This window comes from Alosa pseudoharengus, unplaced genomic scaffold (genome assembly GCF_046254945.1).
Source record: "Alosa pseudoharengus isolate Yale_2024_CS ecotype anadromous, Long Island Sound unplaced genomic scaffold, YU_APseudo_1.1 YU_APseudo_1.1_scf_11, whole genome shotgun sequence".
Classification (NCBI taxonomy): domain Eukaryota; kingdom Metazoa; phylum Chordata; class Actinopteri; order Clupeiformes; family Clupeidae; genus Alosa; species Alosa pseudoharengus.
In genome coordinates, this window is record NW_027468576.1 from 21,144,950 (window position 1) to 21,163,061 (window position 18,112).

Here is an 18,112-nt window from a genome sequence, read left to right on the forward strand (position 1 = left end):
TCGTCCATCAATCACGGTCGTGCTTCAACACGCCTGATGGAAAGGGAATGAAACATTAAAAATTAGTGCTCCCCTCCCTCTCCCCACCCCCACCTTCGTTCCTCCACCCTTCCCACGGCTCCACCTGACTGGCTATTGCTTCAGGACATCTGAGGTCTTCAAATGAAGCCACAAAGATGTGTGTTCCCTACTGCAATTCAGATAGTGTGTCAACTGTAGCAAAAATATATATTTTAAGGATATAATACCAAGTTTACATTGACCAGTTTGATTGTTTTAAAAGCATCTGTGGGAGAATTGTAGTTAAATATCTGTCATATTGTTCAGGTAAATAAGAAAGACCATATTTAGGCCTTATAAATACATGTACAGTATTTTTTAAGTTTAAACATGGCATTCATGTCCTCTACACTGGGTGATGTGCCAGTATTCCTGTAGTCCTGTATTTCTAAAGGCAGCTCATGCCCTCTACTGGTCAAATACAATAAAGTCCAGCACCATTATTCTGACCAAAGGTGGCTGCTGTTCCTGAAAACCAGTAGCATATAGGCAGAAATGTAGCCAGGGAATGGGTGAAACAATTCTGGGATGTTAATATTATGATAGATCTATGGGCCCTAACAAGGTTATCTGAATTATGCATTTGGTGTGTTTTGTGACCTTAGACTTATGTCACCTTTTTACATCACAGACACCTGTTGTTTGTGTTGACACCAGCCAATACACAAATATCCTGAACCAACAGTCAGCTTATCTATTTTCTACAAATGTTACAACAGAGACATAACGTTCTTCACTGCTTGTCCCAGGAGGAGGAACATACAGTGATGGCTAAATAAGATTAACTGGTGGACCTAACAGTTTGTAAACCATGATAAGAATGAAGAGTTCTTGGAAAATGCTGTTTGTAAAATACTGAAAATGTCAACATAAGAGTAACAGTAACAGTAACAGTACTTTACAAATCTATTAGAGTGAAAATAGAGACTAAAATGATCACCTCATGTAACAAAAACTAGAGAGTTTAAAACATTAAAAAATGTCCACAGAAGAGTACATTCTAATGATGGAATTTCTTATAAAAGTCAGTCAGTGGAATGTTTGAATCCATAATTATGTGCCCTGTGATAAGAGTATGTTCCCTATAGTGATAACCCTATGCATCAGAACAATAAGCTTTTAGTCTCTATAATGAAACATTGACCACTATAGATTTCCACACTGATGTTTAATGTACAGATCAAAACAACTCAACATGGATGTTGAGGAACCCCATAGCCTACATGCTGAGGCATTTTGATCATGTTCACGGTGCAGATTAAAAAGCCATGTTCAACGTATAACTGAAATTAAAATGACCTTACTTTACATAAGTCTGTCTGAGAACGTAAGTAAACATTTTGTTGACCATAGCCTCAGTCAAGAACCGATAATATTAGAATAGGGTCCAAATAATCAAAAGCGCAGTTCGTATCATGACCACCTGGGGTCACTTGACTTCTCCTTACACTAGGCCTGCATTTACCCAGGGCGAAAAATCACACCAAATTCACCAATTCATCTTATAACGAGATAAACAAATATCAAGAACAGTCAAAATACAAAGAAAATAGCCTACAACTGACGCTAACCTACAGTACAGATTTCAGCATTTGATCTAATCAAAGAACAAAACTAAACGCCGTTAGTAGGCTACACAATGATCAAATTATATGTCCCGTATAGCCTAAATGAAAAAGAATGCAGTCGAAAAATCCACGAGAATAAAACGAGAAAATAAGGTTAAAATAAACTAAAAATTATTCTGTCAGTAATTTCAAGAATGTAAACCCGAAGAACAATTAGACAAGAACTATTACCCATTAGTTTATTTATCAATCCCACAGTGATGCTTTTGTAGGCTAAATAAAAAATATCCTAGTCCAACAGTTCTCCACGAAATCATTTCACTGTTTGATGAGTAGCTTGTGTAAATAACCTGACCTGCTTTGACTTCTCACTCACAATCTCCCACCCACCTTTGGTATAGCATACTCAACCATGCCTTGGAGGGAGGCAACAAGTGAAGGACTTGTTCTGGGGATGGTCACTTGTTTCGTGCAAGAGACACCATATTTAACGGTTTACTGCAAGAGTAAAGGATTTATAGGCTACGAGAGGGAAAAACATTTCTCTCCAACAGGTGGATCACGACCAAAGGATTAAGTTGAGGGTGAAATTTTACAGAAAAGATTGTTCACCACAGGAATCTAACAACAACTGTCCAGCACACGTTCAGGTAATTGCGTTTGATCCAAGGTTGAAAAATAAAGCTGCGAATTTGTAAATACAGTCGCTTGAAAGAGAACAGGAGACGGCATTTTACAATGCTTTATGTAATTCGTAATCTACGAGTTTCTTAGCTACTAGTTTCTGTCTGCATTCCAGAATCAACAGGACGTTCAGGGCAACGCGCTTGTGTGTAACCAAATTGCAGCTTAGGCTACTATTACTCGTTCTAAATATGAAGTGTTTTATACACAAACACGCATAAACACACATTGCGGAATAAATCTGCCTGTTATTCTTTCCACTTTTACCACAAAGGATAGTTTGTGTCAAACTGAAAGTTGATCTTTTTTTATTTATTTGTTCGAGTGTCATGATGAAAATTAATGTCCATCTGGATAATGGGATAGCACACTCACACACTCTCTCAACTATATCAAATAACCTGCAGGTTGTATGACTGACTTCTGACAGTGGTGAGGCACCACAATGCTGGCAGTGTGTGTTCTTTTGGGTCTAGGGTCAGAGTCTGTGTTTTGCAGTGACCCCTTTGAGAAGCCTTCCAGTCCCTCCGCAAGAAATTACATGACAATGTGTTGTGGGTTTGTTGATCCTCGACACCATTTTGTGGACATGTTGTGAAGCACTGGGTTGTAGTTGAGTGTTTTATGAGTCTGAAGTCCAGGCCCTAGCCCTGTTATTGCTGTGTGGTTTCTCAATACACCTGACCTGTCCAGTGCTGCTGAACATATAGGATAACTGTCATGAATTTTTTAACAGTTGTCTATAGGGTATCTGGGTAATAAGGTATTTATTTCCTAAAATGAACATAATATGAACATTATATCACCTCAAGGATGTTGGGAATTTATTTATCTATGTGTTATAGTTTTTGACTCAAAATGAGGGGAATTCTGTCACATAGTGTGACGCTATAGTTCCTTAAGAGCACCTGTGTCTTTCCAAGAATGCCACACAGGCTTGCTGGACGGATACAGTGATGCCTTTCACAACATAAACAGAGGGATCCCTGGGCAGACACCTGATCCACCATTCCAACTGTACCCCCACCCCCCTCTCTCTCTCTTTCTCTCTGAAGAGTAACCAGACAGTGCATCTCTTGTCTTTCCCCCTCTGTCTTTTAACTATGCGACTTTTTTTCTTGTCAAATACCATGGCAACACAGCAACCCACCACTAGCAGTCTTGACTTTTCTGAACAACAAAGAGAAGAGGTTGGGGGAGGAGGTTCTGTACGTGAGGGGACGAGGCTTAGATTGAAGACTTCATGTAAATCATCTGTGCCAAGACTTTTGTGCTGCCTGAATGCAGAGCTTTGCAGAGTCTCCAGATAGCTCCTCAACACTGGTATGTAGTGAAAGTTGCTTCATAATGGGGCTACCCGATAAATTAGCAACTCTTCGCATGTAACAAGCCCCAATGAAACAAAGTTACATAATGCGCATGGACATCTGTCCTCTCTGTTAACAGCTAGCTCCTGTGAAAAACGTGTTTTCACAAACGCCACAAACCTTTTCATAAGAATGAACATTGTTTACTCCACAGCATGACTTCACTAGTGTATCTGCAAACCAAACAAAGCAAAACAAACAATCATAAAAACTGGCAGATACTGAAGTCCAAGCATTTCAAAGTCGGGCAGACAATGAGAGGGATTGAGAGTGACTCCCACAGGGTCTTGGCAGGAGACACAGAAGCATTGTGTTCTTGAACTCAGACTGCTGGTACCAGCCTCCCCGTGTGGTTTCTGAGTAGTGCCTCGCGGTCATCTCTATCACATCACTGCTACGTCACCTCAGACATAGATGGATGCCACAGTTGTGCGTCCGTTGGAGGGACTGAATACCCTGGCAATCCAGAGTTCTCGCGAAAGCACAATCTGAATTGTCTCTGCGAGACACTCTGGCAACGAGTAATGATGCACGTTACTTTTACCCCTTGCATCGCGAGGAACCAATCACATCGGTGTATCTGATATAGGGGGGCCATGAGGCGAGCTAAACAGATGACGACAAAGCTGCAACGAATCAGTCAGTAAACATTGGTTGTCGTGTTATCCAATTGTGTCGAAGTCCGGAATCAGTCAGTAAACATTGTTCGTAGTGTTATCCAATTACGTGCAGTGAGATTTTCAAATGCATGCTTGGTGCCACCCCTCGAGTTGGCCATTTTCATTATTCGTGGCCAGACCCTACTCTTTCTAGGTTTGAATTTTCCAGGCTAGAGACTGAAGGTCTCTCTTCAGTGATTCTGTGCACATGTTGCTTTTAGTTCAAGTTCACAAAGTATCAAGTGCACTTGTGAGACTGTTGAGTTGTGTCTTCTTGTAAAGTGGGTCAAGACAACAACACAATTCAGATTCATCCAGATAGGTCTTCTGCACCATAAACATATAATTTTTGCCATGAGATGTAACTTGTTAAAAGGTGTATGCTTTCCCCTCCTTTCCTTTTGGCACTCACCTGACCACAAAATGATTGACTGTATGTTATTATAGAAATTCTAATAACAATGCTGCTTCTTTTTTCCTGAAGCTCCCACTTTCCTGTTGGAACCATGTTTGAGAAGGACAACTACGACAGCCCCCCTGTGTACAGCCCGCCGTACAGCCCCACTAATGGCTACGGTCCGCCGGCGAGTTTCCACGCCTCGAGGACCGAGCTGGACGCGTACCCAGCTCCCCCGGGATCTTACTACATCGAGGACAAGCCCCAGCTCTTCTACAAGCTGTTCTCCCCTCCGGGCATCGTCAAGGCCATGCTGGGCCTCATCGTGGTGCTGTGCCTGGGCATCTTCGCCTGCGTGGCCTCCACACTCGTCTGGGACATGCAGTACAGCGGCTACGGGATGGGGGGCTATGGCACGGGAGGGATGGGCTACGGTGGCGGTTACGGTTACGGCAGCAGCTACGGAGGTTACGGGAGCGGCTACGGGAGCGGCTACGGGAGCGGCTACGGCTACTACAGCTCCTACCCAACACCGTACTCGGCTAAGACCAGCATGATCGCCATGGCGGCCATCAACTTCATTGCCGCGCTGGGCTTATTTGTGGCCTGCTTCTCTAAGAGCAACACCTTCCGCAGCCGCAAGTTCTTCCTAGTGGTGCTGGTGGCCAGTGCCATCCTGGCCTTTCTGCAGGGCATCATCAACATTGTTTACATCGTGGGGGTCAACCCCATGGCCCAGAGCTCATCCAGCATGTACCTCAACCCAATGCTGATGATGTGCCAGAACATGTACAGCACAGGGGTGTCCAGTATGGGTGGAGTGGGAGGCTTCCCCATCTACAACCAGTACTTGTACCACTACTGCTATGTGGACCCACAGGAGGTGTGATTCTTTTAACTGCTGTTAAGTCAGAGTTACTAGTGTTAAAGGAACACGACAGCCTTTTGAGAAATGAGCTTATTTGCCGTCTACCCCAGAGTTAAAGAAGAGGATGCAAACCCTTCTCTTCTCTGTGTGTGCTAACACTGGGGTAGATGGCAAGTAAGCTCATTTCTCAAAAAGTTGGCGTGTTCCTTTAAAGGATAATTCCGGTATTTAGCACTTTGAGTCACTTTTCTGGTTTGTTTTGGATGAACTAGAGTGGTGGACACCGAAATTTTGACCATGGGTCCTGTTTCGACTTTCTGACTCATTTTGAATCGCCTTTAATAACTGTTTCAGAGTGGCTGGCTATGGGCATGCACAAACATGTCCTTAAAACAACCCTTAACGTTCGTTTTCAAAACTGCAACACCACTCTAGTTCATCCAAAACAAATCAGAAAAGGGGCTCAAAGTGCTAAATACTGGAATTATCCTTTAAAGGTGCTTTAAGCGATGCCACGCGTTTTTTAGGCTAAAACATTTTATGTCACTTACTGCAAACATCACCTAACCAACTGCTAGCTGTCTGTGTCCTGAATACACTGTAAAAAAACATGATCTCTGTGGACAGTCCAGGCTCCAAAAACGGCAACTAAAACAACCTGGGCAAACCTAGCCCATAAAAACATAACAAACTGATTCAGCAAATCACAGACGAGATGCGCGTTTGGGAGAGTTTCAATTGCACGGGAGCAGCACTGGAGGGAGGGGGAGGAAGTAGTGAGCTAGCTCTCTGTTTTGTTTGAAAGTCAACAGAAGTGACGTTACCCAGCATTGCTTAGAGCACCTTCAAGTCAGATTTGATAGAAACTAGTACAATTTGATTGTATCATGTGTCAGGAACCTCTGTTACATTTTTAATTGGAAAACTTTTATTGGAAGTCTAAATTTTACTCTAAGAGTGAGTTTGATTTCAGTGTCAGTCAAAAAACCAGCATGAGAGATCATGTGAGTATGTTATCCCCCTTTCCAGGCTGTGGCAATGGTTTGTGGCTTCTTAGTTGTCATTGCGCTGGTGGTGATCGCTGTGTTCGCCCACAAAACACGCAGCAAGATTTGGCGCTATGGCAAGCCCAACATCCACTGGGACGAGCCACTGACACGAGGACCAGAAGGCAGAGATGTGGAGGACTGGGTGAGTGGCGTGTGTGGAAAAAGATCATCCTGTTTTATGAGTTCAAAGTCAACACTTTCTATGAAGGTTGTATTTATAACGCCCTATGAATTCATTCATAATGTTTTATAAGGTGTCTATAAAGCATTGTAATGCTCATTATTACCATCTATATGTATTCACAAGTCATCATAACCAATTTCGTGATGCATTATGACAGCTAATTATGAATGATTATAATTTTAATCTGAATAATGCATTATAAATATGTCAAGATCTGCCTACTCACTTGTCAGTTTTATGATGCATCATAACTACTTTGCTTTGCTAAATGCGTATAGTGATGCATAAAGAGTTTTGACTTCTACTGTAGTCCTATATATATCTATAACTATAAGTATATGTAATAAAGTTATAATAATTTATACATCTCCCTATAGCACACAATTATAAACAGCTATGCAATATCATAAGTGTTATTTGTCAGGTCTAAGTAAAGTGACAAGAATATGACCCTATTATTAACAGATATAAGTTCACTGAGTAATTAAAGCGTGCAATGAACTAAATATCGAGTCTAGCATCAGAGGCGGACAGAGTACACAGCTTCATTACTTGAGTAAAAGTACAGATACCCTTTGCTAAATTTTACTCAAGTACAAGTAAAAGTACAACAGTCAGATGTCTACTTAAGTAAAAGTACTGAAGTACTTGTTTTTAAAAGTACTTGAGTATCAAGAGTACAAGTACCTACATTTTCTAAATATTGCATTACTACTGCCACAGTGCTTACATTTATGTACAGCATGGTCCTACATGGAGTTATGAAAAATGTTAATGTTAATACCTTGGAGAATGTAAAAGGAATTGAAAGTAAAATCAAGTCATTTTTATCTTTTTACCATGTTGCCAGGGATGGGCAGTATTTCTAATACATGTATTTAAAATACGTATTTTCAATACAAAATACTATTTTGTAATTGAAACACTTGAAGCGAAAACTATCATTAACTTGTTCAGAAAATTGAAATAGTCTGGCGAGGTGGGGCCACAGGTTGGCACATTCCCGGGATGGACCTGCTGCGTCTTCATCCATTGTTTCGTCCATGGTTTCGTCTCTTATCTAAATCTGACCATGTAGTTAACTTTGGCAGAAAGCTGAAGGTGATTGCTGATAGGCTGTCCCAATCAGTGGCGCCTGCACAATCCAATCACGTTTGAGAGGGAAACAACAAAGATTTTTCTTTTTTCCTTTTCTTTTAGAAGAAGTAACGGGTACTCACGGTTATGGATATAAATGTAGTGGAGTAAAGAGTACAATATTTGCCTCTCAAATGTACTTGAGTAAAGTCATGAGTACTCCCCAAAAATGATACTCGAGTAAAGTACAGATCCCTCAAAATTGTACTCAAGTACTGTACTCAAGTAAATGTACTCCGTTACTGTCCAGCTCTGTCTAGCATCTTTACCCCATATGCACAATGTTATAAATCACTATGTTAATGTCATAGGTGTTATTTGTCAGCTTTAGGTAAAGTAGAGCAAATGAGGTGTTGTTATAAATAGATATAAGGTTATTATAAACAAATATGAGGCACAATGAAATGAGAGCCTGGACAGTAAAGACAAAAGGAATGACAAATGAAAATAAAGTGAACTAAATGCATTCCTTTTGTCTTTACTGTCCAGACTCTCATTTCATTGTAGAATAATATGGTCATATTCTTGTCACTTTACTTAGAGCTGACAAATAACACTTATGATATTGCATAGCTGTTTATAATTGTGTGCTATAGGGAGATGTATAAATTATTATAACTTCATTAAATATACTTATAGTTATAGATATATATAGGACTATAGTAGAAGGCAAAGCAAAGTAATTATGATGCATCATAAAACTGACAAGTGAGTAGGCAGATCTTGACATATTTATAATGCATTATTCAGATTAAAATTATAATCATTCATAATTAGCTGTCATAATGCATCATAAAGTTGGTTACGACGACTTGTGAATACCTATAGATGGTAATAATGAGCATTACAATGCTTTATAGACACCTTATAAAACATTATGAATGCATTCATAGGGCGTTATAAATACAACCTTCATAGAAAGTGTTACCGGTAAACATTTGTATTATCCTTTTAGTTACTAGTTGGATAGGTTAGGTGTTTAACAAGGGGATATGTTGTGACAGAGATCTCAAGATAAATCCACAACAAGAAACAAGAACTTTTTAGTCATTTAGTCAGATTAATCTTGGAGAAATGAGCAGCCTGACTCTGATAAACATCGATTTGCAGAGGGCATTATGGGATAGCCATGCATGGCAGCATTCCCAGTTTCTGCCTTACCCTCCCTCTCCCTCCATCTTCTCTCTATTAATTTTGACCTGTCACTGCTTTTGGTAAACTTCACCAGCTTCTCACACTCATTTTTGGTGCTGAAAGCCTAGTTCCTTCTGTGCTGTCATCAACCCATAACAGCCTACCAAACCACTGAACTCCAGTCTGTGTTGTCATTTTGGTTTTACAACCTACGTCCACTATTTCCTGCCTTGAAACTGTAAGTGTGATTGTGGAGGAGAACCAAGCTACCCCTTATCTCCTAATTGGCCATTGTGTGACTCAGCTTGGGTGAGTGCAGGCTGGGTGTCACATGACTTCGCCACAGCACTGCTGATAGTGACCTGTTTGTTTATGGTCTGCCCGGTTTCACTTGGGATGATAATTAACCAGCCCCTTTGGAAACTATGAGTTTCTAGAGGCTTCAAACGGACTATTTAAACACTCAGAGGGCATGACTATAACGGCCGACTTCCCCACTGTTGTTACACTATAACGACAGAGGCAGCCGAAAGCAACAGGTGTTTGAGGAGCGCTTATTTCTTGGAAAAGATTTCGTCATTAAATATTGAGAAAATGACCATCTCTGTCATGGACATGCCTTACCGTAACATGTATTTCTGATTTATTAACACAAATTTACAGGAAAAGGGGAGGAAACTATTTTTACACTAGGGTATATGCCTGGGAAAAAAACTGTATTTTCAACACTGTTTCAAACAGTGTTGCACACTCATTTACAGGAATCAACTGTTATGTTTCTGGCAGGGAGCGCCGTTGATATACAACCTTTTGGGCGTGGGATGAAAACGTGTGTACCCAAAGTACAAAATTACTGTAAGAACATGGCTGTATCAATCGAGCCACAAACACACGTAGTCCCAACACGCAATGTATAATGCATACATTTATTTTAGAAGTCTGCCACATATTTATTGAGTAACTTGGGTTAATTACCTTGACTAGTGTTTCCTCATGATTTTTGTAAGCTTACAGTAACAACAGCAACAACAACACAGAGATAGCTAGTACCTCATCCAGTAACTTATGACACAAACACAAATACAAAACAAGTAAAACACTCACAACACTGTAAGGATGGAAATCCAATGTGAGATGACAGTCTATCCACCAGATTTAGATAGATAGATAGATAGATAGATAGATAGATAGATAGATAGATAGATAGATAGATACCGGTACTTTATTGATCCCCAAGGGGAAATTCAAGCAAGATTCAAGATTTCAGATCACATTTATACATTTATATAATGTTAGTGCTTTTCTAGGTACCCAAAGCACTTTACAGTAATGGGAGACACCACTACAACCACCACCAGTGGTTTTGTATTCTTACAGTAATATATAGCCAGACTAAGTGTGACTGTGACTGTAGTGTTGTACCCAGACAGGGACAGTTACAGAACAAGCTGTGTCAAGCTGTGACTCATGAGTGATATCACACACACATCAAGCCATAGTTTGAGTCATGAGTGCTCTGTGGCTCTGTTGACCTCACCCAGTAGCAGATACACATGTGTACGCACACACACACACACACACACACACACACACACACACACACACACAGACAGACAGACAGACAGACAGACAGACAGACAGACAGACAGACAGACAGACACACACACACACACACACACACACACACACACACACACACACACACACACACACACACACACACACACACACAGGTTTCAATCACTTTGCTGTTGTAACATTCTACACACCGTATATTTCATTTCCTCTGTGTAGTATGGGTTCAAATAGTTATTTTAGAAAAGTTAGGCTTTATGTTAGGCCTACAGACATGTAGTCAGTCAAAGCATCTAAGCAATAAAAGCTTAGTCTATGGCATATTACACTATCAGTGAATGAAGAATGCTTTTCTAGTTTTATGTTATGACATTGATGACATTATTTTGAACACATGTAGGGGACATTTTGCTGAGTTGTTCTGTGTCATTGTACAGTAAGCTCTCTGATAAGGCACATGTGATTTAGTTCACTTCTAATCTTTGGATAGGATTTTCTCTGTAGTCTATTAGATATGTTTGTTGCCTCAAGTAAAAGCACATCAATTGGAAAATTAAATGAATTTCTACCACACAATAGAAATGGGACGAGCACAATGGCTCTGGATACAGCTAATTTGATTTTTTTTTATTTTATTCACCATCGACTGGTCAACCCTGACATTAAATTATCTCATGAGTTCAGCTCAATAGCCCACTTTCAGTCTAAATTTGCTCAACCATCTGCCTTGGTGAGCTCATTTTTAGGGGAGCATTGAGACGAGATTGTTAGTGTCAACATTTTGTAATTCATTTGTCTGTGTCATATATGTATCTGTAAATATCACTGATCATTTGTGACATTACAAAACACTGAAAGGTATTCTATCTTCACATAATTGTGATGAGAGAATATGGCAAATGTAATGAAACCTTAGAAATGAATAGCGTTGAAAATGCACACATTCACATTGCTGGCTTTGATCAGTTATAAATGTGAAATATAGTATAAGCTTCTATTGGCTGTTGGAATATTCGGATTTGGTAGATTTAATGCTTTGATTACTGTTTGACTGTTGCTTCAGGAGGCGAAGAAAACGTCACTGTGACCAAGTCCTGACGGTCTTGGATGCATAATAGCAATTGTCTAGCAGGGTTAGCACAGGAAGACAGAAAAAACAGATCGCAGCATGTGTAAACTAACAATGGAAGAAAAGGTCTGTGTGGTTCCTGATGGTGCTTAGCCCTGCTCAGGCGGAGAGCTGTGGGAAACAGGGGGGCTGACTCTGATGCTGGACCTTCCCTGGCCCAGTCCTGCAGCCCCAATGCATTCTTCTCCACCCCACCCCACCCCACCCCACCTCTCCCTGGTTTCCAATCCAACCCCTGCACACAGCTCAGTGGTCACAGAGAGCTCCATGGCGAGAGGGGCATTGTTGGAATTCTTGGATGACTTGCACTCTTCAAAGGTGGCTTTCCCTCTCGCAGCTGGGAGGAAAGCGTGCCCCACCCCTGTGATTATTGTTCCTCCCGGTTCTTCCTGCTGTTCGTGCGTACATCTGTGCAGATAACATGTCAGAAGCTGTGCCAGACTAAGAGCAGAAAAATGACCACAGTAATATAGCAGGTGGATCGTGGCTGTAGTGTTATGGGGAAAAAAACATGGTGTCCCCAATAATGAGGATTGATTAAGTAAGAAGAATGCAGCGCATCACAAAAACCACTTCAAGCATGCATATCAAAGGCATGGGCGGAAAACAGCTGAGAAACTATTGCCATAGCCTGTAATAACAATAGCTTGTTTTCCTCAAGTCAGATACTCCAGCATTGCATCTGCATCCAGACTGGACCATCTACAGAGATGAAACTGATAGACTCTATTGTGTGTGAGTAAGCCTGAGCCCTGCGATCCCTCTCACATCCTCATCTCCCTGTTGGCTTGTACCGGAAGAGCTTGAATACATACCCGAGGTTTCCTTGTTTACTCAATTGGAAAGCTTTTCTTGTGTGCTGCGGAGGAAGGGGCAAGCCTTAAACAAATAAAGTTAAAGGTCAAGACAATGCCGTCACCCAGGTTTAGCCAATAGTGAGAGGATGTGCACGCAAAAGCAGCTTCACAGGATGTCAACATTGCTTCTTAAAGTCATTTGGGGGAATACTTTTTGTTTTTTGTGTTTGTTGGTGTATGGTGGCTAATGGTTTGTTAATGCAACTTTGATGGGAAATGCCACTGGAACCCCATTGCCTGTGAGAGTTAGGTGTGCTAGTAAACCAGTTAACCAGAAGGGTTAATCTGAGTCACGCTCACAATGTGAGCTCGCCTTCCAATTTCATGCTTCATTGCCCATCCAACCTGAAAACGATGACCGCCATATTTCTTTTCTCTGAAGAAAAGTCAACCTCCATAGCAGGCCCGGTCACATCAACAGTTGCAGTTTCACCCCATCTGGCAGGTGCAACTGCAATTTATCCTAGTGTCTATTACGTTTTTGCCGTTCATGTCTGTTGTGTGCATTGCCTTGTGTGCGCTCTTGGATTCTGCTGACAGCTGAGATTTCTCATTGACCACGATAATGAGAAGCTGTTAGCCATACCTGATGTGGTTAATAGTGGGGTTGCATTCCTTGTGGAGGCCTCTGTTTTTTAAGAGCTCAGTAACAGAATTGTCCAATGACCCGTGTCAGATTAAAAAAGGACCCTCCAGACTTCAAAGATATAGCTATATGTCACAAGACAGATATGCTGTGTGGTGTTGATTTTTTTTTTTTTTTGTCTTTTTTTACATTCTCTGTTAGGTGAACAATGTTCAGGACGCACAGAGTGTTCAGGACGCGCCCACGGTGGTGATTTCGGAGAAAGCTGCACCTCTTCTGAGCAAAGCAAACAGCATCATTCTCTCCACCCCTCCCAAAGATGAGAGTATGTTCAGCACCGACACGTACAACAACACTGGGTATGTATGATCCATGTGAAAGAGAGAGGGAGGGAAAGAAAAAGAAGAAGAGAAAGAAAGAGTGGGGAGGGGGCAGAAACAAATATGGGAAGGGGGGGTCTAAGACTTCAGACAAGTTTCACTAAATCCATATAAACATGCAATATTGAGTTGCCCTTGAGGACCCTCTTGCAACTGAGGAAATGGTTGGACCCCCTTAAGCTTTAGGCCTTCATAACCTGCTTTAGACACAGCCTGCTCAGAGTCACAGAGGCTTGCTATTATCTGTCCAAGGAATTCTGAATCTCAAAGTCATTTTTAAATGTTTTGATTCCCTTGAAAGTGAAAATGACTTTTCTTTCTCGGACAGGTATTTTGACCGTTCCGTCAGCCGTCCATCGGAGCACCTGTCCCATGGTGGAGAGGTCAGCTCCAGTCCCTCAGAGGAGACCGGAGGGGTTCGCAAACCATCCGCCAACCGGGCCAGGAGAAAGCGCCGCAACACAGACTTTGACGAGTCTCAGTACGAGACGGAGTACACCACAGGGGGAGAGACCAGCGAGATGGACAAGGACATGTGGGAGAGGTGAGGAGCCAGTGCTGAGGAGGCAGTGAAGGAAGCTCACACAAATGTAGAAGCAAAGCAAAGTTTTGCTCTGAACTCTTAGATATGTTTTACATGTTGATATATAGAAACACGGACATACTGTTTGCAAAATATAATACTTCCCTGGTCAAATTATGCATTTTCTGTTTTAATGTGTGTTTACATGTCTTAATTGTGCTGTCCAAAAAGACTAAGTTGTTCGATTGGAGCTTAGTTTGAAGCTAGGGTGAGTGTTTTTAGATGTCATTTGTATCAACATGGTGGACTGCCCCTCTGCTGCACTCTGGGCTTGGAAGGGTGAGCGCGTAATCTTTTCAAGCATGCAATTCCACATGGTTTTGTAATTTTCCACAATTAGGGATTTGGGCCAAAGGTGCGTGAGTGTGTGTGTGCGTGAGAGAGAGAGAATGTGTGTGTGTGTGTGTGTGTTGTGTGAGTGTAAGTGTGAATCCTGCTTATCTGCTTTTCACTCTTGATGAGCTCCCGAAGGAATGGGTCAACATCCCGTCCACAATAATGCAGTTGCGGCTTACCCAAGTTTTTTTTTTCTGACCCATGCAGAATGCAGCATGTGGAGTGCTGACCGTTGCTTTGCAGTCTAGTGACTTTTTTATGAAGCTGGCGTTAGGCCAAAGCCCCTCAACAGTACAAAGGCAAAGTTTTGGAGCTGTTGTTGATGCCCGGTGCCTCTGAAGAAGGCGAGGGGGATTATGCTGTTATATACTTTGCTTCTTTTCCTTCTAAATTCCAGACGGAGGGAGTAAAGTAAACATAGTTCTACAAAAAAAAAAGAAACCGTTTTTATGTAGGTCAGCCTGGTTAATCACTTCAGATTAATGAGTCATTTACCATAGAAAAGGCGTTTTTGATTTGATTTTGTTTTTTTGTGAAGAATCTCTGCAAAGCTTTTGGAGAACATTTAAGTGTGAAGTAAGTGTAAAAGTGTAAAACAGGCACCCAGACTTTCTCCATTTCAGAGATGGAACAAGCAGAGCTCCTCTCAAGAAAACATGGTCCCTGATTATACCGCAATAATCATGGGGTCTAGTCTTTCACACTAATGTCCACACATTCTCAGCTTCAGCCCGCCAGTCTCTCTTCACTGCAACCTCTGTCCTCTCATCTCTCCGTTAGCATGTACCCTGTGATCACCTCGGACTCTCAGCGCCATGAGTACAAGAGGGAGTTCGATGCCGACCTGAAGCACTACAAGAACCTGTGTGCTGAGATGGACGATATTAATGACCAGCTGAACAAGCTGAGCCGTGAGCTGGACACGCTTGATGAGGGTACCGGCAAGTACCAGGTGAGACAGACAGACCACAGAAGGAGTAGCCATTGTGATGTAGCCAAATCTTAGTCTGACGCAATGCAATTTTATTAAAAGCAATGCAAAGAATGCCATTGGGTACCACTGGAATGTGTGTGTTTAGTTCTGCAAATAAGTTTGGATAACTGTACTGTATTTTCACTCACATATGTTTACCCTAAATGACATCTGTCTGACTAAATGTTTTGCAAGTGGTTGAAAGACTTTTATTAAACACCTGATTTCTTTGCAGGCTGTTGCTGAGGAGTATAACCATCTCAAAGACATGAAAAGGGTAAGGGTCACCATATAGTCCATTTTCCCCTGACCATGTTTCACAATCAACTTTACAGCTCTCTTACTGCTATGGTTCTGGTGTCAGATATCTATTTGTCAATCCAGATGGTTCTGTGTGAATGTGTTACGTAGTCGTTTAAGACCACAAAACATTCCAGTTTGTGGTTGAAAACATTCTGGTTAACAATTATCTACTTTATGACTTCACTGTCCAATCTCGGCATCTTGTTATTACTTGTCTGTTTTGCCCTGCTTGATGATTGATGGGATGCTGTCTGTTCATCCATGTTTTCCTCAGATGCCTGAATACCAGTCCAAAAAGCAGCAGTGCCGTAAGTTAAGGCAGAAGCTTTTCCACGTCAAGCGCATGGTGAAAAATTATGACCGCAATCAGCCCTAAGAATTTGTAGTCTTTTCCCCTCACCACTGTATTAGACATTTAAACGTTATACACTCTTCAACTTTGGATCTTTGTAAAGACAGAAGAAAAGTGACAACACAAAAGCCTCTGTGTAGAAGGCTTTACAACATGACTATATGAGACCAAGTTCATCTGGAACATAGACCCCGATAGTGCAGCTTCGTAGCTGAATGACTGAAAAATGAGGTGATGACTCTCTTTCATCTTTTGTCATTCCACTCTCCAACGCAAAGTTTTGGCGGCACCCACATGACCAGCTCCCACATCTCTCTGCATATACAAGGAAACTCTGTGTCATGTGGAGAAGACTCACAAGACTTTTTTTTGTCCCCTGCCTCTACTACTACCACCTCTCCTCCCATGCAAACCGTACTATTGTAGCCTCTGAGCTGTCGGGGTGTCCACACAAATCAGTGTGGATGTATTAGCCGTATCTGCCTCCCTTTACTGTGGGAGTCCTGGGTGTGGCAGGGAAAGGTTAACATAAAGACATCTCAAAACTGATAGGAGCTGGCCAGCGATATGCAGCGTTACTGTTTGCTCCAGATACGGGAATGGCCTCACTGATAAAGCAGCAAGAGCCAAAAGACACAGAACAAATGTTTGAGGTGGGTCGAGGAGGACGTGCCGAGCCTGTTGAATTGAACTCTATCTGAGACTGAGACTAACCCTCCCCTTTGAGGAAGGGCACGTGATTCCATGCAGTGCCCAACAATGTGTCTTCTCTTAACCAAAGGAAAGTGTCATTTTGTTTAATTGTCCTTTATTTGTCTTTATAAGTAACTAAGTAAACATCAACAATGGCACTTGGGGGCTTCAAGGTCAGTTGTGTTTGCTTAAGCTTACTGGGTTACCTGACCAATCATTATTGTACAGGTGTAGCAGCCATTGGCATTAAGCTATGTTTGGCTTAAAAGAACATTTTAGCATGTGATCTTTGGTATTTCTGCCGCATCCCCGTATTAAACAACTGTAATGCGATTGAGAAAGAACACTGGTTAAATTGTGTGATGAGCATGGCCAAATGACTCCTTCCTGAGTATGAGATGTGAGCAGTGGTCTTTCTGGCGTACTGTTATGCAAAACTGGAAGCAGTACACAGAAAAAAAATCTTCTCCAATTTGCCAGCCTTTCTGTTTCATAAGCTCATATCCAACAGGGAGTATATGACTGTGATTTTCTGGATCAAAAGTCTGCTATTTTATGATGGTGCCAAAAGTATTTTTATCTTATCATGGCCACACTAATCAACATGCTAATATGAATCAAAATGAAACACATGTAGATTTTCATGCTGTTGAAAATGATTATTTTTGTCTCTGCATTACCATCACTGAAGGTATTGGCTTACTCACATCACCTTTGCATGATGCTTTGTTTCTGTATCATTTCATGAAGGATTTTTTGTCATTTGTATATTTTCATGAAATTTTCATCTCATTGTCATATCATCTCATTTTCTTTTTTAAAATATGAGTGTTATTTTCTAATGTCTGCATTAGAATAGCATTTTGTCATGTTATGATCAGTGTTTTGTATCTAATCTTTGTAATTAATAAAAAAGGAGGAAAACAAGCATGAACCCCCTCCGTGCATGAACACACACACACACAGGCACACGCAAACCGTGCACACGCCCGCACACACTCTCTCTCATACACACACACACACAGGCACACGCAAACCGCGCACACTATCTCTCATACACACACACACAATCAGACAGCATTTTGACTATCTATATTCAATAGTATTTAATTAATTTGGTCATGTGGGGACTTGGCCTCCAGGTGGGGCTGTTGGAATTCACAGTGCTGTTGCCTTGTTTTTCGGTGTTCCTACTGGCAGCTACTTAAACCCTTCTGCTCCTATGGACATGGAGCCTA

The 18,112-nt window shown here is 41.5% G+C and overlaps 1 protein-coding gene across 1 annotated transcript; it reads left to right on the forward strand.

The window, feature by feature from the left end:
• Positions 1-2,066: 2,066 nt before the first annotated feature.
• LOC143116980 (occludin) lies at positions 2,067-17,788 on the forward strand. Its single transcript, XM_076278397.1, has 8 exons — positions 2,067-2,278; positions 4,823-5,618; positions 6,633-6,794; positions 13,456-13,613; positions 13,963-14,178; positions 15,334-15,505; positions 15,762-15,803; positions 16,104-17,788. The coding sequence occupies exons 2-8, from the start codon at positions 4,845-4,847 to the stop codon at positions 16,203-16,205; spliced, it is 1,626 nt and encodes a 541-aa protein (XP_076134512.1). The 5' UTR covers positions 2,067-2,278; positions 4,823-4,844; the 3' UTR covers positions 16,206-17,788.
• The last annotated feature ends 324 nt before the right edge of the window (positions 17,789-18,112 follow it).

Excerpts from the sequence above, each read along its gene's own strand:
- LOC143116980 (XM_076278397.1), top strand. The coding sequence starts at position 4,845 with ATGTTTGAGAAGGACAACTACGACAGCCCCCCTGTGTACAGCCCGCCG. Across the intron at positions 5,619-6,632 it reads GCTATGTGGACCCACAGGAG|GCTGTGGCAATGGTTTGTGG; the intron begins GTGTGATTCTTT and ends CCCCCTTTCCAG. Across the intron at positions 6,795-13,455 it reads GCAGAGATGTGGAGGACTGG|GTGAACAATGTTCAGGACGC; the intron begins GTGAGTGGCGTG and ends ATTCTCTGTTAG.